This window comes from Cydia pomonella, chromosome 6, assembly GCF_033807575.1.
Source record: "Cydia pomonella isolate Wapato2018A chromosome 6, ilCydPomo1, whole genome shotgun sequence".
Lineage (NCBI taxonomy): Eukaryota > Metazoa > Arthropoda > Insecta > Lepidoptera > Tortricidae > Cydia > Cydia pomonella.
Genome location: NC_084708.1, coordinates 21,043,567 through 21,063,398, shown reverse-complemented (window position 1 = coordinate 21,063,398; position 19,832 = coordinate 21,043,567). Strand labels below are relative to the sequence as shown.

The window sequence follows — 19,832 nt, the reverse complement described above, 5'->3', positions numbered from 1 at the left end:
ATTAATTAGAACGTTGCTTAGACATTCGTGAACGATATCTTGAACACAAGTAACCAGCGGTAGAAAATGTTCTTTCGCATTCCACACTTGTCGGACACTACAGACTAAAACAAAGGACACTGAACATAGTAAGGCGGGTCGGGTAGGGGTGGCGAGAAGGGAAAGGGCGAGGGATTAGCGACCACTCATTTGTCACAAAACATTGCTTCCTATTTCCTACTCCAACGAGATCATAAGATGCAGAAAAGTAAGTATTTTAAGTGTCTCTTCGTAATCGTAAACCGTAGTGATTGTTTTTTTTTTTGTAAGTACGAAGACATAGATGGGCTAATTCAACAGGTTGTTACATTTTTATTTGCCTATACAACGTTCGGTAAATTCCCGGTTACGGCTGGAAATTACCGGTATTTTACCGACTGTAATATTGGTCAAATTACCGGGTAACCGGTTAACCGGGTAACCGGTTAACCGGTTAACCGGTTAGCATTCCCTATGTGGTTACCACAGAACTGGATGAACAAGAATCAAGAACGACTGTCAAACTTCAAAAATGCGACCAAAAAATGAAACGCAAGTGTGTGCGTAAATTGTCTATTATGTGATGTGACATCAAAAATAGTGATGTCATGTTTCAACATATTAATAATCTATCGGTGTTTGATTGCTTTATCGATTACTTTTTCAAATGTGTTTGTTTTTATATTAAAAAAAATGTATATGAGTATTATTACTAACTATTAGACCCTATTAGCGCTTATAGTACCTCGCTTTTTTTTCGTTTATCTTTCTACCTTCATACGTTATGGCTTCCTTTTCGCACACTTCATCTGTTGTGATTGTGTCCCCTGTCCCCCCCCCCCCTGTAACATCTAAAATAACAGAATGAAAAATCTAAAAAATATATATGATATACATTACCATGCAAACTTCCATCGAAAATTGGTTTGAACGAGATCTAGTAAGTAGTTTTTTTTGTAATAGGTACGTCATAAAATTTAAAAAAAAATTTTTTTTCATCAAACTCATACGTGTGGGGTATCTATGGATAGGTCTTCAAAAATGATATTTAGGTTCCTAATATCATTTTTTTCTAAACTGAATAGTTTGCGCGAGAGACACTTCCAAAGTGAAAAAATGTGTCCCCCCCCCCCTGTAACTTCTAAAATAACAGAATGAAAAATCTAAAAAAAATATATGATATACATTACCATGCAAACTTCCACCGAAAATTTGTTTGAACGAGATCTAGTAAGTAGTTTTTTTAATACGTCATAAATGGTACGGAATGTTTCAACATATTAATAATCTATCGGTGTTTGATTGCTTTATCGATTACTTTTTCAAATGTGTTTGTTTTTATATTAAAAAAATGTATATGAGTATTATTACTAACTATTAGACCCTATTAGCGCTTATAGTACCTCGCTTTTTTTTCGTCAATCTTTCTACCTTCATACGTTATGGCTTCCTTTTCGCACACTTCATCTGTTGTGATTGAGTCCCCTGTCCCCCCCCCCTGTAACATCTAAAATAACAGAATGAAAAATCTAAAAAATATATATGATATACATTACCATGCAAACTTCCATCGAAAATTGGTTTGAACGAGATCTAGTAAGTAGTTTTTTTTGTAATAGGTACGTCATAAAATTAAAAAAAAAAATTTTTTTCATCAAACTCATACGTGTGGGGTATCTATGGATAGGTCTTCAAAAATGATATTTAGGTTCCTAATATCATTTTTTTCTAAACTGAATAGTTTGCGCGAGAGACACTTCCAAAGTGAAAAAATGTGTCCCCCCCCCCCTGTAACTTCTAAAATAACAGAATGAAAAATCTAAAAAAAATATATGATTTACATTACCATGCAAACTTCCACCGAAAATTTGTTTGAACGAGATCTAGTAAGTAGTTTTTTTAATACGTCATAAATGGTACGGAACCCTTCATGGGCGAGTCCGACTCGCACTTGGCCGCTTTTTTTGAAGATAGATCTAATGTTTAGACATTATAAATTTTACGAGTAATAAGTCCAAATTTGTGCGGCAAGGTTTATAAGTAAGTATTCAAATTTTGCGAAGTGGACGAAAACGACTAAAACTAGAGCTGGATGGAAACTAACGCAATGACCCTAGAGCGGCAAATAGACGTTTTATTAGGTTTATATCCCATAAGTATTGGCTGTATTAAGCTTGGCGTTCGTTTTTGCAAATAGTAACTAACCCGTACCACTCATAAGATGAGTAGTTCAATTGTGAACAAGGATTACAAATACACTGGCTATCAAAAGGGCGTCCCGTGGCAGATTTCCAATTCAAAAATTAAGAGGGAAGAAATCTAAGCTTCGTAATTTTTTCTATGAAATTCTATTTCAGGAGAAAACGGATTCCACTAATTAAATCTTAAACAATCAATTTCATTTTGATGGCGATCGCTTCAGCACAAATTATTATTTAGATTTATATGTTTAGCTCTTTTGAAAAAAAAAATTGTTTTTTGCAAATTTTGAAAAAAAAAAAAACGCCAAGTCGTGCAAGAAAACGGCACGGCCGTACCATCCTCTCCTCGAAGCAGTTCAGGCTATTTTTGACCAAAGGGGTACCCCCCAAACCTATAAATCTAAATAATAATTTGTGCTGAAGCGATCGATCTGTAACAGACTGTAACCCTTTGTAACTTCGTTGTAGATAAAACTAGAAGCCTGAATTTTATACCCCAACTGCATAAATAACGTTGTAATCCCATATAAATGTATAGGATTACAAAGTGACATTTGCATTGAATGAATCAGTGTAAGAAGTAGAAGGTACCGGAAAGGAAAAAAAGTAGGACTATATACTACAAATGACTATATACTTGGTTTTTTTTACAAGTTATGTTTTTGACGGCATATTTTCTTTTACCCTATTCGACAAATTAATTCAAGAACGGGAAGAGCACATTGTTCACACCGAGATCGGATGTAGGATCCTAGGTACATAGATTTATAACTAACCTAGATGCCTAGTCTGTACATCCCTAGTGAAGCCATTTCGAGTACGACATTATGTCGCCCTCGTGTCTCGTATCCGAACGGCCCTCGCAGTACTCAAGGTCGAGTTGGTTTGTGTACACCTCCCGGTTATAAATTAAAAAATACAAGAAAGATGGTTGTTTGTGCGGTGAATTGGTGTCACAACACATCAGTGAATAAAAACAAACCGCCTGATATAACATTTCATGCGTAAGTATCCAGTTTAATGTGATATTTTTACGTAATTGTAAATACAAAAATCCAAATTTTCGTCAGCCGCCATTACTTATAAATGTTGCCAGGTGATAAAATCTTTTTACCTCCAAATGAGGCATGACGATTACATTGATAAAATTAATATGCTTACTTTAAGTTCCTTGTATGACTATAGAAAATATTCTTTTTTAGTTTTTCATTCTTTTATTTCAAATTATGTTTTGTCTTTTATAAAATTACAGTTTAAATTCATATTTTTATTTTGTGTGATATTCGTTTTAGATTTCCGACTGATCCGCTTCTGTCTGCGAGATGGACGGAAAAAATTAGATTAAATAGGAACGATGCAATATGGAAACCGACTAAACATAGTCGAATATGCTCTCGCCATTTTGATGAGCAAGTAAAGTAAATTTTATTTGTGGAACACAGGTGTTACAGTTAAGGTCTGTAAAAACGAAACGCAACTGTCACTGTCGCACTTATATGGAAGACTGATAGAGAGACACAAAGCGTTTCGTTGTTCGAAGCAATACCGATTGCCACCTTGGCTAGGCCTGCAGGTACAATTACTAGTACTGACGATAAATAGTTATTTGTTTTACAAGTGGAAAAGTTGTTGTTTAACCGCTCGTGCTAATATTGCTACTCGAGCTAAATAAAGATCCAAAATGTCGAAAAATGGAATCTTGAGCGTTGCGAGGGTTTCAAGTTACGAGAGTTAAACAAATTTTGCCCCAAGTGAAACACAAAACTTTTCACCACACTAACCCGACGAAAATATTAGTCAAATAAAATCAAACCAAATCAAATCCAAATGATCGCCATTAAATATTTATCATTTAAAATCATTATTCCAAAGTCAATTCTACCAGCTATTATCTGTGCACATTTGTAAAATAAAAAATAAACGATTTTTTATTTAAACATTATTTCACAAAGTACAGAAATGCAAAGTCCTTAAAAGAAACCTTGAAAGCTTTTGCTACAAATTTAATATCTACATACACACTCCCAAATGATTGATAGCCAAGTATAAGGATGTGGTTAAAATCCATCTACTTTAAGGGGAATAAATGAACTCTGGCAACCCGTTTTTGTATATATGTTTGTGTCGCTGAGCGTAAGACACGAGCGTCGCACGCACACATCGATCGAGTTTCGGCTTCACTTTTGGCAGATTAGCCTTATGAGGACTAACTGTCTATGTGTGATAGGTCAGTGCCTAGGTACATCAACAATATCGGGCCGCGGGGTGTAGGTAGGTACTATAGGTACTGGGGCGCGCCGTCCCTCCTTCAGAATCAGAGGTCACGCACACTACAATACAAAGATTCTACACGTATACGAACGTAAACCATGTCGGCTGAAGCCGTACATAACTTCCGAAAACGGAAAACTCCGCGACCTCCAGATTGAAAGTCGGACGTCATATCTACTAGTCCAACACCGCTCCTTACTGTAGCCACTTACTAATCAATCAATCTAATCATAATCATAGTCATTTATTCGTTGCAACTATGGTATTACAATATAAAAGTCGGGCGAATTTTTTGGCGCGTAGTTCTATTCGATTTTGTAAACAACTCGTCTGAAGCCCCCCGCCAGCGCGGCGGGAGGCAAGTTAAGGTCATTCAGTATTGATCTTACAGCATCACATTCTGCACGCATGTTGTTGTTTCTCAAACTTACAACGTGGTGTCGTAGCGTACGGCGCCAAGCAGTAACCTCGTAACTATATCTACCTGTAGGCCCTGTAAGTCTACCTGTGGGTGGACTGGGTGGTTACCTACCTATGGCCGTTATGGGAATCTGCGCAATGCTTAACTGCGTGATAACGTCTATTTACTATTCAGATGCCATTATGTACTGATCTTTTTTTATCAAAGTTACAGTGTAGAATGATTCTGATTTATGCTATATAGCTTTAGACACTTTTAGTCAAACCCGTGTAAACCTCACTAATAAAAGTAGACCCGAAGTAGAAACAACTACACGCGATTGAAGGTTAGAGTTTCAGTAGGAAATTGTAAAGCTGCTCACTGTTTGGATAGGTACTTTGATTTATCTACATGGTACACCATGATACGGCCTTCGGGTAATCGCTCCTCTGACAATCCTCTGAGTATCAAATTTCATCTGTATTGTACTCGTATTTGTTCGTATAGGTATACAATGCCGCAGAATTGTTAAGAGACACTTAAGTCTCGATTCTTGCCCGTTATAGATATAATTAGGGTTTCCATAATTATTCGGAACTGATACGGGACAATGGGGCAATCCGATTTGTTAGACCTGTACCCCAAAAGCATACAATTGTTATTATTGTTTTAATTTGCTCTGTTAGTTACATAATATCTGGGAAACCGAGCTTTGCTCGGAAAACATATAAAAACTCAGAAATGCGCGTTTTCCCTGAGACAAGACCTAGCTAGATCGATTTTTCGCCCTCGAAAACCTCCATATAGAAATTTCATCGAAATCGTTAGAGCCGTTTCCGAGATCTCCGAAATATATATAAGTATATATATATATATATTTCGGGGATCTCGGAAATTATATATATACAAGAATTGCTCGTTTAAAGGTATAAGATATAGGTAAAAAAACTTGTTGCGCACAGATGATTGTCACTAATTCTCTATTAAGTAGGTTTTCTACAGCGGTATCGATATACGGGACAAAAAAGGGGACTGGCACAAATACGGGACGCGATCCTTCTTACGGTGACAGCCCCGTACAATACGGGACGTATGGCAACCCTAAATATAATGGGTACGTATTATGGGGTTCAAAATACGAAGTAATATATAGGTCTATGCTTCAAAACTAACAATTGCGCACTTCTGCCTCTTCTGAGTGTAGGTACCATTACGGTGGAACACACAACTCTATAGACGCTATACCTACCTAAATCAAAATACATTTCTACTTATCTAAACACTAGACCCTACTCATGGTGTTGTGTTCCTGCCGGTGAGTAAGGTTGCCAGAGAGCTCTACGAGGTTGCGGAGTGTTAGGGTCGGCAACGCGCATGTAACTCCTTTGGAGTTGCAGACGTACATAGGCTACGGAGACTGCTTACCATCAGGCGGGCCGTATGCTTGTTTGCTACCGACGTAACGTAGTATACTTAAACAACAAAAAACTTCAAGTCATTGCACGTATCTAGTTATGTACCTACCTGTGTAACTGAACTAAAGGTATCAAATTCGCATTCATATGAAATGCGCTTGTATTGCTCTAAAATGGCTACTTCTAGGCTCTACAACTCTGCGTTGCTATTAGCTAGGTATTCTTTGATCTAGATAATCCAGAGTATACCGACCGACTGTACTTCACATTTAATAATTATAATATTAATATTAAAACATACTTACTACAACTAGACGCGACACCTATCGAGCGTTTAAAAAAACAAGCTCTATAGGTATTTCGTTTTAAAATTATCATAACAAAAACATATTAATATCAATTAATAGAAAAAAATATCGTTACGAAACAATCGAAATAAATTATAGATATTTATCGAACTTCTCCAAATATAAATGGACTATGGGTGAACTTTCTCGAAAATTGTATCGTCCCTTCTGCCATCTAGTGTCGAGTAGCACTAGTTAAAATATCAACACCGCGACGCAGGGCGTGTCAACCTTTTGTTCGAGATTTTAAATAATCATGTTTATGATAATTTACAATTGTACCGTACTTTAGATAATTTTAATAAAAATTCAAAGACATTAATCATTTATTAATTTTGTTATTTTTAATTAGGGTACTTGAATACAAAGTGTGCCCATGTGAAATTGAATTGAAAATTTATTACAGACACCTTAGGTATCCATATCTTGGTTAGTAACAGTGTAACAAAACAATAAAAATAATGTTAGATTTACATCTTAAAACAAAAACTAAAAATAATTTTCTATCCTAATTGCGCAGTCTAGATAGATGCATGCTTATTTCATTGTATGGTATTAATGAATTATGAATATCATCCAACTAGATATACATACTACATACCTACTTATTATCAAATAATAAGGATTGAGGTCAAGGCACGTGTGAATGACACGATCTATACCAATCTACAACTATTTAACATTGAATTTTAATGGATAGAGATAATAATTATTTGCTGGAGGTATAACGATAGTTTGCAATCCTATAAATTAGTCCCATATTCTGCCGCCTTATATTAAGCAATTAATGTACACAACTACACAGCAAGTATAAATAATACCCAATTCCAGGGGTGTTACATGCGCACTGTAGACCCTTTAAAACCTGTCCATCATTGGTTTCTTGAAATATCACATAGTGCACTGATTATGATTGTGTCATTCACGACGCGTGCCTTGACTTGTAATGTCGTGTTATTAAAGGTTAGATTTGACAAAACAAAGTCATCGTGGATGACACGAACTATACACTTAATTCAGTCGTTCTAAAATAAGCTAGGATACGGAAAAAATAATTTTTAAGTTATTTCGGTAAGGCTGCAATACTTACTTTCTAAACACTATTACACCTGGTGACTAAGTCATTAAGGAAAGCGTGTAAGCGTTTAAGCAAAATGAGAATCATTTCAAAATGTTGCTACCAATGTTACCATTTTATTAAATCTGTAATATTTATAAGCTTAGTAATTACTTCGTAGACTTGTACATACGTACTTCTAGCAACGAAAGATCCAGATGCATATATGTAATACGGAAAAGGTTACGAACCCCTGACTTCAATTCTATTGAACGCTGAATTTTCTGGAATGTGTACGAACGGCGCGAGTTTCTAGAAATATCTAGTAACTGATAGATGGCGCTGTAACCAACCATATAAATACGCGAACCAGTCTGTTGACAGCTGTCATTCCGAAAAACAAAATTGTTCGAAACATATCAAAGCGCTACCGGTGAGCTTATAAAGAAAATAAGTCTGCTTTTACCTGGAATTGTGATTGAATACTACAATCATCAGTGAAAAATGGCTTTCTGTCCTCTTTACTTGGAATACGAGCGTCCCCGACGACCTCGTCAACTGGTAGATCAACACTTCGGACTGGGGCTGACTCCTCAAGACTACCTGACCATCATCGCTTTGCCGCAGAACAAGGAATACCACAGACCGTGGCGAAACCTCCAGGCGGCGGCCCGTGACGTCGGCTCAACTATCAGGGAAGAAAAGGATAAGTTTCAAGTCAATTTGGACGTTCAACATTTCGCACCCGAAGAGATCTCGGTCAAGACTGTTGACGGTTACCTAGTCGTAGAAGCTAAGCACGAAGAAAAACAAGACGAGCATGGATATATTTCGAGAAGTTTCTGTAGAAGATATGCTCTCCCGGAAGGCATTGAGGCTGATGCAGTGATCTCAAAATTGTCGTCCGATGGTGTGTTGACTATCACTGCGCCTTTGAAAGCGCCTCCTAAAGCTTCTAACGAGAGAATAGTGCCTATTGTGCAGACGGGTCCAGTGAAGAAGCAAGTGGAAGGAACGGAGGAGCAGGGATAAATTAAATTAGAAAATTAGGACTTTAAAATTTTGGTTGTACATTCCTATATTGTGTACCAGTGCCAGGGTTGTGTTGAAGTGAATAAATGTTTTGTGTTGTACCTACTTTAATTTGTTGTTTAATTTATTTGTAAGTTTATTGTCCAGGTATATTTCAATACTTTGATTAATAAGTTGTTAACGCATTCACTGCCACCGACACATATATGCGTTCACCGTCATACAAGTTTGTTCCTAGGCCACGCCCCCTGGCAGTGAATACAAGATACAAGAAATTTATTGGTAAAAGTCAATGTTTTACAGGTCATTTTGAGTTAGGTACATATTCAACTAATACTAGTAGGTACACAGCATTTTTTGGATAAATGTCACTTATTTATTATAAAATAAAAAATATGTTTAAAGCAGAACAAATACATAATCAGTATTCAATAGATCGCATATGTCTTTCAAGTCATGTTATTTATAAGGTAAAAAATTAAAAACGTGTTTATATATAAATTACCTACTTAGGGTTAGTACACGATTCAACAAATGCGTTAACAGTTACAAAAAAAAGATAAATGTAGAATTAATCCATAGAAGCATGTTAATTCCATTGGGTTGAGAATATTTTCTTCTCATAATTTACCTGGACAATCTGTATGGGTTAAAAGTCCTTACGTGCTGGCCACAACATTGCGGGACTGGCTTAGTCTAAGGCAACCATAGGTTGGAGTGAGACAGAAATTGGACTTTTCGTTCCCATCTACCGTTGTCACCTTGCATAACCTAAGCCAGTCACACAATATCTTGGCCATTGTGTTAAAGGCACAAGTAGTGGGGCTACACTCCTTCTTTCGGGTATCTTTGGCTCTGTCCGGCTCAACATTGCTCTGAGCAATTATTAGGGTTGGCACAACTTGAAGGGTGGGTGTTGTGCTGAGGGTGTGTGAGGGGTGTGGGGGGGGGGGGGGGGGGGGTTAAAGGTACCTTTCTTTGAATATCTGTACAAATAGTATTATACTTGTTTCGGACAAAAGTTTTACCATAAAATTCCCTATAAGGTCCGACCGAGAACGCTTTTTTTGTCTCGGCCGAGACCGAGACCGAGATTCAATAGGATTCTCGGCCGCGACCGAGACCGAGACCGAGAATTTATAAAATAGAGAAAAAATACGAATTTTGCACTAAAATTGTTTTTATAATCGAAATTCGACGATTAGGGTTGCCATCCGTCCGGGTTTCCCCGGATTTGTCCTAGTTTAGAAGGCGTCCGGGGAGCGTCCGGGGGGGGGGGGGGGGGCTTCTTTTGTAGTCAAGGTTGAAATTTTTAAAGTTTTAGGCTGCCCGCGATACACGCACAACCTGTTTAAAAAAACCTGTTAACATGTCCGAGTTCTGGACTCTAAAATTCGGGTTTTCACGCGTCTTGCCCTGGTTTCCAAATTTTAGAGATGGCAACCGTACTCAAAAAACTATACGGTATATTTTATAAACAAAGTTGGAACGTAGGTGTAGATGTATTATGTAAGTTATGTAAGTCGCTTCTTAGTTTCGAAAAAAAATTTGTAAAATATGTTTTCAAATATAATTATACTCCGTATAAATGTAACAAAAAGTATAAATGTAACAAAAAAAACATGTGGCTCATCATTAGATAGGTCTTTAAAAATACAGAAAGGTTGCTAAAAACGTTTTTTTGATTAAGTTAAATACTTTTGACAATAATCGCTTTAAAAAATAATTGTTTGATCTCCTCTAATTTTTGAACCGGGAGAGCAAAACGATAAAAAAAATTCGAAATAAGCAAATAAATTTTCAGGGAAATTATTTTGAATATGGTCGGTTAAGCCATTTAAGAGATATAAAAAAACTGATCTTATTAAAACGACGAAAGTGCCACTAACATACGCTCTTTTGCTTGTACGGTTTTTTTGTATTGTATGAAGGTACGGAACCTTCCATTATGCGTGGTCCGACACGCACTTGGCCGGTTTTTTCAGTACGGATGTGCACAAAAGGAGGTAAAATAACAATAATCAAAATAAAGAGTTCTATATTGTAACCCAAAATATCCGCCACAGGTGTCGTTTTGTACTTACCTACTGCTTTGCTTTTTCCCGTTAACACAAATATATTTAGTATCAAAATATTCAGTGTCATCTTCCACTCACAACAAGTTAATCTAAGTTACATCCCGATAACAATATACACTCATTTATTCATCAATAACAACAACCACAAAACGAAAAAAAACCAAATGAACAAGTCATTACTTGCAACCGCGCCTATCCGATCCCAACACTTAGTATTTCATAAGTAATTGGCTTAAAATGTGGCTATGAAACCAATTTAAATCACAAAAAACGTCACAACAACCGGGCGATGCAACCAACGAGTGGCTTAGACCCCGGCGCTCGTGCGCGGAAAATTCAAATTCTCCAACGATAACTCGTTGCTTATTCTCGGTCTCGGCAAGAATCTCGGCCCATTTTGGCCGAGAGCCGAGACCGAGATCTCGGCTCGATTTTTGGCCGAGAATGCCGAGACCGAGACCGAGACCGAGATCTCGGTCGGACCTTAATTCCCTACAACTTTGGTTATGTTTATTTCTAGTCTACGATCAATACTTAAGGAGCTACAGGGTGTTTAAGAGGCTGTCAATACCTAAAGCGCGCACACTGTCTATTTGTATCGGACTAAATGAGATAGCACTGTCGCATGTTACTGGGCCTGGGCAAGGGAATAATAAGAAAAATATTTAAATAAAAAAAAGTGGATAATTAGTGTAATATTTTACTCAATAGCGGTTTAGATATAAATGTTTTGAAATTGTGATTTTAATTGCAGACCCGTAAGTCAAAACAATAAAGACATAAAACCGTTTAATTGTGATTTTAAGACCAATCTTTGCAATTATTTTCTATCGAGCCGATTCCGTTCAATCATGTATCGAGTACAACCACGGTCTTTGAAATATAATTAATATGAACATAATATTTTTCTTACTTGACTAAAACAAATAGTCTTTCTTAAAAAACTGTTTAAGTAACATCAATTTCAAGGACATTGGGTGTTGACAGCCTCTTAAGTTAACAAAGAGACAAGAATAGGCGATTTAAGTAAATGTCGTTTTTTCGTAACTGTTCAGTTTTTGCCAAAACTCAAGAGGCGAGAGAGATATTTACCGAGCTATGATATCGCAAGGTATATAGGTATATCGCAAAATGCTCTCAGGGGTTCTAGTACGGTTTAAGGCCTATGTCACTGTATTACACCTATGCCTTCATAGAAAGGCCTTGAAGGCAAAATATTGGCTATCAAAAGAAACTAATAGGTACCTACACCTAACACTACCACTAATTCCAATAGGCCTCGTTTCTCCGATAGATTTTGATTTTGAAGGTCTGCATTACTTTTGTAAAAAATAGTGCCCTCGCCAATTCTTGAGTTTAGTTGCCAAGCGAACTCCACTCCAGATGGGAACCCATGACATGGCAAAAAGCCGAGAAAACGCTAGGAATATATTGATGATGACCCCCTACTACCACTTGCCTAGTAGTGACATCTAGTAGTGAAATTGGAAAGTGCTAGGACAGCAACCATAGCTAACTGCCATGGATACCTTGTTTTCTAGGCACTGCTTATATATTGTGATAAAAGTTCTTATAATCTGCGCTAGATGGCGCTATTACAAAGATTACCATTTAATTAAGTCAGAAAAAAAAATTAACAATATTAACGGGAAATTGTAAAACAACGACGTAGTTACGGATCTTTAATTAGTCTTAAGTTAATTGATTCCATTGTGTTGCGAAAATTAACTATGTAAATTGTATTGGATTGTATTTATTGTATTTTATTCATACATTGACATCACATTCAGCATACACTGACAGACTTTCATGCAAATAACTTATTTTCATACAAACGTAGTCTCCATTTTCTTCTCTGGATATTAACATTATTGAAAATATTTTCACACAATTTGTTGTATATCAGTTTTCGCACCTATTTTTTACAATAATCAACAAATCGAAAAAAGTCAATCGTAGGGCATATTAGCTATGGTTAATATACATCAAATTATGAAAACATATTTTGAATTTTCCATAATGTCAATATCCAGAAAAGAATTAAGAAAATGGGGACTACGATGGGATTACGTTTGTATGGAGAAACGGCCGTCCCCTTTCCTCTTAAATAGAAACGGTTTAGCTATCGTAACACAATGGAATCAATTAACTTTAGACTAATTACACCCTAACAATAAAAAAACAAAGATGATCAGGGTTTTGTAGAGGAACGCCAATACGAAGAGAAGAGAGAACACGCCGAGCGTGTCCCCGACACTCAATGTGTTAAATTAAAAGAAGTGATTTTTTTTAAAGTGTTGCAGGGAACACATTTTACCACTTTGGAAGTGTCTGTCGCGCAAACTATTCAGTTTAGAAAAAAAATTATATTAGAAACCTCAATATCATTTTTGAAGACGTACATACCCGACACGTATGGGTTTGATGAAAAAAAAAATTTGAGTTCAGTTCTGAGTATGGGGAACCCCCAAAATGTATTGTTTTTTTTTTCCTATTTTTGTGTGAAAGTCTTAATGCGGTTTACAGAATACATCTACTTACCAAGTTTCAACAGTATAGTTTCGGTAAAAAGTGGCTGTGACATACGGATGGACAGACAGACAGACAGACAGACAGACATGACGAATCCATAAGGGTTCCGTTTTTTGCCATTTGGCTACGGAACCCTAAAAAGAGTATATATAGCCTAAGACTATGTGTAAAACGCCTATTATGAAAAGTTAAATAAACCGATCATAAAAAATTTAATCACCACAGCTAAAACAGTGGTAATAACCTGGTGGCCTATTCGTAATTACAATTCAACTGAAACTCATAAAAAATTTAAAACCGATATTAATCAAACTGAAATGGGAGTTTCGTTTCGATTTGATCAAAATGCTGATATACACCGAAATCAATATAAGGAAGATAGAGATGTAGTGGAGATAAACTCAAGGATATAGTTCTCCTACTGTTTTATTTTTTACTATTACCTACGTTTACGTATACCTTACGAGCAATTTTAGTTGGGTCAATAAAACATTTTAGTTTAAACAAGTTTAAACTTAACCTAAGTATACTATATGAATTTTGTTCTGTACCCCTAGTGTAAATTTAATCGACATCATAACGTGACGAACGCGTTTGCGTTAAGTCTCATTTTGTATAGGATTTTGAGTTTCCAAAACGTCCCGCTTGGCGCGCTCTTTCTAAATCCAATACAAAATGAGACTAAACGCAAACGCGTACGTCACGTTTCGAAATCCAAATTATTTACACTAGGGGTACTGTACCCTGTAGGTACCTAATATAAGGCATATTAATAATAATAATAATAATTGAGAGCGCACTATTCTCCAACAAACTGTCTTCAGTTTGGCGAAGCTTTTGTACGAGTATGTATAGTCATAAGTATTTTTGAAATATATATTTTTTTATTTCTAAAGGCCTCAGTAAAGGAAATAAATAATAATTTATATATTTGACCTTGACTTATTGTCATATGTCCCCTAGATGGGGCAGAGGGCGGCACAGTCCGCCGCCATCTTGAGCTTCGTGCAGTTCGTGCTTGAGTTCGTTCAGAGTCTTCCCGACAGCCTTCACATATGTAATCCTCCGGCGCCAGGTCTTTGGACGGCAACGTTTCCTCTTCCCTTGAGGATTCCATTCTAGAATGTGCCTTGGTGTGGTCAGGATCTCTTTGGAGTGTATGCCCAATGCGCAGTGTGATGGTGTGTGATGATCTGTGGAGCTTGCTCTCTTTCGGGTACAAAACAGACGACTTTTGTTTTTCTGATTTTTGTTATTAGGAACAACGATCATCGGAATTTGCGTAAAGTATTAAGAGGGAGGTATAATACGTACTCGCCCATACAAAAAGAAAAAAATATAATAATAAAAAAGCGGCCAAGTGCGAGTCGGACTCGCCCAGGAAGGGTTCCGTACCATTTATGACGTATTAAAAAAACTACTTACTAGATCTCGTTCAAACCAATTTTCGGTGGAAGTTTGTGTGGTAATGTATATCATATATTTTTTTAGATTTTTCATTCTCTTATTTTAGAAGTTACAGGGCCCGGGACACACATTTTTTCACTTTGGAAGTGTCTGTCGCGCAAACTATTCAGTTTAGAAAAAAATGATATTAGAAACCTAAATATGATTTTTGAAGACCTATCCATAGATACCCCACACGTATGGGTTTGATGAAAAAAATTTTTATTTTAATTTTATGACGTATTAAATAAAAACTACTTACTAGATTTCGTTCAAACCAATTTTCAGTGGAAGTTTGCATGATAATGTATATCATATATTTTTTTTAGATTTTTCATTCTGTTATTTTAGAAGTTACAGGGGGGGGGGGGGACACACATTTTTTCACTTTGGAAGTGTCTCGCGCAAACTATTCTGTTTAGAAAAATATGATATTAGGAACCTAAAAATCATTTTTGAAGACCTATCCATAGATACCCCACACGTATGGGTTTGATGAAAAAAAAAATGTTTTTTAATTTGATAACATATTAAAAAAAAACTTCTTACTAGATCTCGTTCAAACCAATTTTCGGTGGAAGTTTGCATGGCAATGTATATCATATATTTTGTTAAGATTTTTTTTTTTGTACTACGTCGGTGGCAAACAAGTATGCTTGTTTGCCACCGCCTGCCTGATGGTAAGCAGTCTCCGTAGCCTATGTACACCTGCAACTCCAGAGGAGTTACATGCGCGTTGCCGACCCTAACCCCACCCCCCTCGTTGAGCTCTAGCAACCTTCCTCACCGGCAGGAACACAACACTATGAGTAGGGTCACGCTCTCACTAAAACATACATAAAATAAACGGACATACCGTTTAGTTAAGTCCGTTTATTTTATGTATGTTTTAGTGAGAGCGTTTAAGGAAGTAAGTGTTCATCTCTGTATTGTTTGTACCTAACAATGTAACCTATTATCCTGTCGCATGCTTCTGTTGTTTCTCCAATAAAAAGAAGTGTTATTTGGCTGCGGTTTTCTGTAAGGTGGAGGTACTTCCCCAGTTGGGCTCTGCTCTAGATCTGGAATGACATCTGCTGTGCTGTGCCCTACCACACAAGGCGAGATGACATTCACATTGCCCATACCTCTCTTTTTCCAAAAGATTTAGTTCGTGGACACCGTTTTCTCCCGAAATGGAATTTCATAGAAAAAGTACTCTTATTCCGTTAGCTTCGAAGCTATTCTTCTCTTTTAAAGTCACAAAACTTAATAAGTTATAGGCACTTACTATGTATTTATATTTCTGTTTCCCTGTTATTGATCACAACAGTCTCATTAATTCCACGAACTACAATTAGGTACCTACTTTGATATTCGTGCTTTTAAACAAATATTATCACAAATTGATACCCGCTGTCGCAGCAGTGAAGCGACAATGATATTATATAACTATAGATAGGTTATACTCATACATAAAGAGCACAATAATGCATATTAAAAGTATAGGGCCACCTTACCAAGACTCGGAATCCGGTTAAATTTCTAGACCGTTATCATGTACTGGGCGCAAAACCTTTTAATTTCGATTTCGCTTGAAAAACCGGTATTTTTAAACCATTATGTATGAGAACAGTTCTTGTCAAATTAACCGGTTTAAAACAATATTTATTTATTTAATCGTATGGCATAACATAATACAGAAGCATATAATAACTATTTTTTTATTTTTTTTTAAATGTCAACACAAAGACCAGTCAGCCATTTGATGGCTTCGTCGCACAGGGATATCAGGTCTTCTGGAGGACCGGCAATATAGCGCAATATGGGGCAGTCTTCAATTATGTGCTGGATAGTCTGGGTTTCAGCACCGCAAGCGCAAGCAGGAGAGTCCACCCATCCACAGCGGTATTTATATTGAGCGCAACGTCCGTGGCCGGTACGAAGACTGTTGAGTTTGCACCAGTATCGCCTCGGAAGGTCCGATCCTTTTACTTTGGAGCCAGGTGTAATTCCGGAGCCTAGTTTTTCCGCCATTAAGGAGTACCACGTCCTGGACCATTAATGTTTCAAATCGAATTGGCCATCCACTAGTTCCTTAGCGATGTTGTACGGGGGCTTCCTTGATTTTAGGCGGTGGTAAGCGGGTGCTATAAACTCTGCATAATCATAAATAGGGAGACGAGGGTCGTTTCGAATCTTGGCAGCTTCCCTAAGAAGGGCATCTTTCCTCCTTAAGTCCGGTGGCGCAATCCGAGAGAGCACTGGCAGCCAGTGGCAAGGAGTTGATTGGAGCGTTCCGGTGATAACTCGCATGGCTTTGTTCAGCTCGACATCCACTTTGGTGGCATGGGCACTGCCAAGCCAGGCCGCTGCACAATATTCTCCCGTGGAAAACACCAGAGATAGCGCCGAGGTTCGTAATACTTCGGTATTTGCTCCCCAGGAGGTGCCACTAAGTTTTTGGATGATGTTGTTACGAGTCTGGAGCTTACGAGCCGTTGTGGACAGATGTTGATTGTACGTCAAGGAGCGGTCGAGGATGACGCCGAGATATTTAGGGGAGAAATTGTGTCTAACAAGGGACCCATTCAAATGAGCTTTGAGCTCACGCTTTGCGAATTGATTGTGCAGGTGAAAACAGCACACTTCTGTTTTGCTTACACTTGGTGTTAGTCGCCGTTAAAACAATAAAAACCGGTTTATTCCTATGCCGGTGTTTATGTTTACGTGGTAAACCACCAAGCTGGCCGGCCGTTTCGTCGTTCGTCAAATAAACCGGTTTGATTAGGTTACAATAAAGTTCCTTAAACATTCGCGTCCTTATGAAAGTTCGGAGGAAAACCGAAATAAACCGGTATTTTATAAACCGGTTCCGAGCCTTGCACCTACGAAGAAATCTGTTATTTTTGATTAATTTTCGCATTCGATTCATCTTTGTCATACTCGTTGTTAAACATGAGTTGGTCTCTTTCTCTATCGGTGACCGGGAGCTCGTTACGAGTATTTACTACTACACTATGAATAGTCGTCGTTCTCGCTCGCCCAGGAGCAATTAAAAGCAACTTGTACAATTGGTCACAAGGTAAGCGCTTCAATTTTGGAACGCCTATAACCTATCTTGAATTATAATAAATCTTGTATAGCGATTTGTCCATTGAAGTGACGTTTGGTTTGTGGGGACCTACATTTATCTAATGTGCTCTAATGTAGGCCAGGCGCTATCTGTGATACCTTTTAAAAAATCGTTTAAGGAATAATAGCATTTTTGTTATGAAAAAACCTCGATTTCCTGAACAGAAACAATCAAGAAGAGATAAGTAAAGCAAAAATAGACGATTAAAAACAGAAGTGTTACCATACATGCTTGAGCTTGAGAACCGTATTCCATGATTTTCTATCGTGAGGTTAATAAAAACATTGATATTATCCTCATTCCGCTTATTGCGTCCTAAAAAACTATAAAATTATCGTCGCAACAACTTTCTCACGTTTACCTACCCCTATATATTACGTAAGGCATATTCACATAATTAAAATCAAGGAACGTACGAGCGTAAGCCAAAATCAAACAGGATATCAATATGCGTCGAAAAGTGTCGCTCCAGATTCCGTACCCTTTCATGTGTATTAGGCTTTGCAAATAAACAAACCGATGACAGCTATACGAGTGCAAACTGCAAACAGTATCACTCCAAATGTAACTGTGACAAGTTAGAAACAAGGTACTTAATCGCATGACAGAAAGCTTAAAGAAATTTCACGAACGTCGTCTCTGACCGGAGTGATAAGAAATGAACTTTAACCCAAAGCAGCTAGCTATAAACTGGCCAGGATGCTGTCGAGCCGCTGTATAGAATCGACTACAGAAGTGTTCTGTCGCATTCACAATGTACGCGCTTGTGTGTTTAAGTTTCCTAGCTTGCGCCCTTGCGGCACCCAAATATCATTTCCAGCCACCGCCGCCGCCTCATTACCACCATCATGATCACTACTACCACGGCTCCGACTTGGACGACTTCATGACCGATGATGTTTTCGACACCGGAAGATTCTTCAACGCTTTCAACAGAGAAATGGAACAGCTAGAAAAGGCGATCGAAGAACTCGTGAAACACTACCCCAGTCAAACGACATGTGGTCTTCAAGGAAACCAATACAAAATCAATATAAACCTCAACGGTTTCCACGAGAAGGAGATCTCCGTTAAAGCTAGAGAAGGCTTGTTGATGGTCCAGGCCGTTCACAAGACTGAAGAAGGTAGCGAGAAGAGCTACTTGGACGTAAGGACGCTTCCATCCTTCGTTAAAACTGATAGCGGTAGCTGGACTTACGGTGAAGACCTTTTGAAGATCGTGTTTGATGTTAAAGAGGGTGCGAGTACAACTGAAGTTGCGGGTACAACTGAAGTTGCGGGAACCACCGAGGCCGATGAAGCGACACAGGCCCCCGATCGTGAGGAGATGGAGAGCCACGAGAGTGACAACACGGATCAGGATGCTGACGTCGGCGCGCGAGGGGACACCGAACTTATCACCAACGAGATCCCTAAGGGACAGGAGACGGTGGAAGCTACCACGTACGCGGTTGACTTTAACAATGAGGTAGAATTTGTGCCTGTGCGTTTGAATCCAATTAAGCAATAATTCGAAATTTGTTTACAATAATAGTTTGCATCTTTATTGAACAGGATAACTTAATTTTCTGAAAACCAAACCAGAACAGATGTAGTGGCGTATTTATAATTGTATAACAATAAATTTGCCATTCATGTTTAAGTTATTAAATGTAAATAACAAGTAAAATATGCCTATTTACTTAATTTTTATTTAGTTTATTTTATAACTGGTAGGTATTCAGTGACTCTACGACTATATAATTTGTTTTTAACATGCAACATTTCAAAGTAGGCACCTACCCGAGCTGCTGAGCTCCCTCGAGGCACCAGAGCTCCAGACCAGATTAATTTCGTGTAAGTTTCTTTGTTTAAGGGCCTACTAAAGCCGTGAATACCGGTTCGTAAGCCACGCCCGCTAGCTTCCTCACTCCCCGCTAG

The 19,832-nt window shown here is 37.7% G+C and overlaps 2 protein-coding genes across 2 annotated transcripts; both read left to right on the top strand.

The window, feature by feature from the left end:
- Positions 1 to 8,083: 8,083 nt before the first annotated feature.
- LOC133519256 (protein lethal(2)essential for life-like) lies at positions 8,084 to 8,852 on the top strand. Its single transcript, XM_061853249.1, has one exon. It carries the CDS (start codon positions 8,214 to 8,216, stop codon positions 8,739 to 8,741), a length of 528 nt encoding a protein of 175 aa, XP_061709233.1. The 5' UTR covers positions 8,084 to 8,213; the 3' UTR covers positions 8,742 to 8,852.
- Positions 8,853 to 18,611: 9,759 nt separating this feature from the next.
- LOC133519255 (uncharacterized) lies at positions 18,612 to 19,581 on the top strand. The gene has a single exon (XM_061853248.1). The coding sequence runs from the start codon at positions 18,667 to 18,669 to the stop codon at positions 19,420 to 19,422; it is 756 nt and encodes a 251-aa protein (XP_061709232.1). The 5' UTR covers positions 18,612 to 18,666; the 3' UTR covers positions 19,423 to 19,581.
- The last annotated feature ends 251 nt before the right edge of the window (positions 19,582 to 19,832 follow it).